Here is a 3,978-nt window from a genome sequence, read left to right as displayed (position 1 = left end):
AAAATCTGAAGGAGTAATATTAGAAAATGTGTTTTACATATGTCGGCCTCCTGGTGGCGCTATAAAGAGCAGATGTGAAAAATTCCAGGCAAAGGTTTTTCCTTGGCCTCTAGGGAGTGTGCATACATGGTTTTACACAGATCGGTGCAGTTATAGGTAAAAACACAAATCGGCCAGTTATAGCGCCACCATGAGGCTGAGTTGAAAATATTCAAGTGGCATTTCTTCCTCGGCCTAGTGGGAATGTGCGTGCAAAATTTCACAGAAATCACACGATGTGTTCATGATTTGCAGCATTTTGTTTGAAACGGAGCACTCCTGCGAACTTTGGAAGCCAATCGTAGCCAATCAGGATAGAGTCTGAAAAATCTGAAAGACACGTTTCGTTGAATGGCTCTAGAGAGACTGTGTACCAATTTGCGTAATGTTTGGACAAAATCTGTAGGTGTACTGTCAAAACATTTGTTTTGCACAAAGCGGCCTCCTGGTGGCGCTATAACAGGCCAATGTGAAAACTTTGGAGCAGAGGTTCAGCTCTGGCATTCAGGGAGTGTGTGTGCAGAGTATGGCTGCAATCAAGCCAACGGTGCCAGAGATTAGCTGTTCACAGACGGACGGACGGACACACGGACGGACACACGGACGGACGGACGGACACACGGACACACGGACGGACGGACGGAGTGCAAAACATACTCTCTCCCCATGCCTTCGGCCTGGTGGAGACAATAAATAGGCATTTAATAGCAAGTAGTAAATTGCTAACCCGGTACTCCAGTATCGCTTGTGTGGGACAAGTGGGATGGGGGGGACCCCGTCCCCCCCATCCCACTTGTCCCACACAAGCGATACTTCTGTCCCTCAAATGAACAGTTTGGATCTGGTCACCCTACTCTGGAAGCTGAACTAACGCCATCTACGTTAGCGTAGCGTAACTAAACGCACCGCAGCACAGTGTGCACATGATGCAGGGCACCGGCGCAACGTTCCTGACGTAAATAAGAGGCAGCTTGGGGATGCTAACGGTAGCAACCAATAGTCAAGTGTAACGATAATAAGGCAGCTAGCATGTTATTATCGTCTCCCCCTAGCTCCTCCTAGGCTACTATAAATGGTGTTCAGGGAATATGATGATAATAAATACAGGCTATTGAATTGGTATTCATAACATAACATATACCCAGATAGGCTGCTACAATGAAGGCAACATTACTAATAAGAATAAGGCATGAACACCTATGATAGCTATGAATATAAACATTGAAGGTATTACATGTGAACACCATATAGCTCCTATAGCTAAAGGGTGAGGTATTGAATGAGGCTATATTGATAATAAAACGGCCACTGTTAACGGTAACATTATAAAGGTATAAATATGATATTCATATCATTAATACAACGGTAACATTATAAGGTATAAAATGAATTATCATTGATAAACCGGTAACATCCATGTGCTGCTGTGCATGTATCCATAACGGTACTATTCTTATTATGATGTATGTGAGGGGGGGGTCCGCGGGCTACATGTTAACGGTCCTATTATTCTTATTGTGAATGTGAGGGGGGTCCGCGGGCTACATGTTAATGGTCCTATTCTTATTGTGAATGTGAGGGGGGTCCACGGGCTACATGTTAACGGTCCTATTCTTATTGTGAATGTGAGGGGGGTCCACGGGCTACATGTTAACGGTCCTATTCTTATTGTGATGGATGTGAGGGGGGGTCCGCAGGCTACATAATGGATGTGAGGGGGGGTCCGCGGCCAGGCTACTCACCCACAGCTCGGTCCCCCAGCTGCAGCTCATGGCTCCGGTGGTCCGTCTCATGGTCCCCCCCCCGCCTGGCGCTGCTGCAGGCTGCATGATGAGACCACCCGAACCTCAACCCACCGTACCACACCACACCGAACCAACCGAACCGGGCCTCAGTACTGTGCCATGATGCACACCACACACACACACACCAGCCGCCGCTATAGTCAGTCAGTCTCTCTCTCTCTCTCTCTCTGTCTCTCTGTCTCTCTCTCTCTCTCTCTCTCTCTCAGTCTCTCTCTCTCTCTCTCTCTCTCAGTCTCTCTCTCTCTCTCAGTCTCTCTCTCTCTCTCTCTCTCTCATGCGACGTGCACGCGCCCGTATGGTTGCTTGGCTGGTTGTTTGGTTGAAAGAGCGCATGCGGACGGCCGGACGCGCGCTTCGCTGTGCGTGCGTGCGTGCGCGCGCGTCACGTTCAGCAGGAGGACGTACGCGCACGTACTGCGCCACGCAGGCGCAGAAAACGGCGCCGGTGATTGAAAATGATATTTCACTAGTATGCCGAAATGGGTTCAGCCTATACTGTCACACCATGATTAAGCATTAATTAGACTTAACAACTGCCATGCGGGTCCACCATTTTCAATTCATCAGAAAGCGAAAAAGAACATAGTGACATATTAAATGCCCACCCATATACATTTTAATGTAGCCTACATTTAGTTCAACTCGGTTCCACTGACAAATATTGTGAAAATAGCCGATCTACAAGCTCACAACGCCTCGCAGTTTTCACTGTTGTTGACTCTTTGTTCTTTAATATATCAACAACTTGATTACTTTACTGTCATCGGGACCCCGCCCCCCCAGGACCCCGCCCCCCAAAAAACAACAAATGTGGGTTCAGAACCCCTGCCCCCATGGGGTCCAGACCCACAGGTCCAGAACCCCTGCCCCCATGGGGTCCAGACCCACAGGTCCAAACCCCTGGACCCATGTGGTCCAGACCCACAGGTCCAGAACCCCTGCCCCCATGGGGTCCAGACCCACAGGTTCAGAACCCCTGCCCCCATGGGGTCCAGACCCACAGGTTCAGAACCTCTGCCCCCATGGGGTCCAGACCCACAGGTCCAAACCCCCTGCCCCCATGGGGTCCAGACCCACAGGTTCAGAACCCCTGCCCCCATGGGGTCCAGACCCACAGGTTCAGAACCCCTGCCCCCATGGGGTCCAGACCCACAGGTTCAGAACCCCTGCCCCCATGGGGTCCAGACCCACAGGTTCAGAACAACCCCTGCCCCCATGGGGTCCAGACCCACAGGTTCAGAACCCCTGCCCCCATGGGGTCCAGACCCACAGGTCCAAACCCCCTGCCCCCATGGGGTCCAGACCCACAGGTCCAAACCCCCTGCCCCCATGGGGTCCAGACCCACAGGTCCAGAACCCCTGCCCCCATGGGGTCCAGACCCACAGGTTCAGAACCCCTGCCCCCATGGGGTCCAGACCCACAGGTCCAAACCCCCTGCCACCATGGGGTCCAGACCCACAGGTCCAAACCCCCTGCCCCCATGGGGTCCAGACCCACAGGTCCAAACCCCCTGCCCCCATGGGGTCCAGACCCACAGGTTCAGAACCCCTGCCCCCATGGGGTCCAGACCCACAGGTCCAAACCCCCTGCCCCCATGGGGTCCAGACCCACAGGTCCAAACCCCCTGCCCCCATGGGGTCCAGACCCACAGGTCCAGAACCCCTGCCCCCATGGGGTCCAGACCCACAGGTTCAGAACCCCTGCCCCCATGGGGTCCAGACCCACAGGTTCAGAACCCCTGCCCCCATGGGGTCCAGACCCACAGGTCCAAACCCCCTGCCACCATGGGGTCCAGACCCACAGGTCCAAACCCCCTGCCCCCATGGGGTCCAGACCCACAGGTCCAAACCCCCTGCCCCCATGGGGTCCAGACCCACAGGTTCAGAACCTCTGCCCCCATGGGGTCCAGACCCACAGGTCCAAACCCCCTGCCCCCATGGGGTCCAGACCCACAGGTTCAGAACCCCTGCCCCCATGGGGTCCAGACCCACAGGTTCAGAACCCCTGCCCCCATGGGGTCCAGACCCACAGGTTCAGAACCCCTGCCCCCATGGGGTCCAGACCCACAGGTTCAGAACAACCCCTGCCCCCATGGGGTCCAGACCCACAGGTTCAGAACAACCCCTGCCCCCA

At 54.0% G+C, this 3,978-nt stretch overlaps 1 protein-coding gene across 2 annotated transcripts in view; it reads right to left on the bottom strand.

Moving 5' to 3' along the window:
• Positions 1-1,972, bottom strand: part of LOC306933424 (formin-binding protein 1-like) — a 77,208-nt gene extending 75,236 nt beyond the window's left edge. For both annotated transcript variants that reach the window (XM_079515643.1, XM_079515644.1), the window contains exon 1: positions 1,782-1,972. In XM_079515643.1, the coding sequence (XP_079371769.1) occupies positions 1,782-1,868 (87 nt within the window). In that variant the 5' untranslated portion in view covers positions 1,869-1,972. The remainder of the gene's footprint in view (positions 1-1,781) is intronic.
• Positions 1,973-3,978: the final 2,006 nt, after the last annotated feature.

The sequence above is a fragment of the Electrona antarctica genome, assembly GCF_951216825.1.
Source record: "Electrona antarctica genome assembly, chromosome: 12".
Taxonomy (NCBI): domain Eukaryota; kingdom Metazoa; phylum Chordata; class Actinopteri; order Myctophiformes; family Myctophidae; genus Electrona; species Electrona antarctica.
The sequence above is the reverse complement of the archived record's forward strand: the minus strand, read 5'-3'. Positions and strand labels throughout refer to the sequence as shown.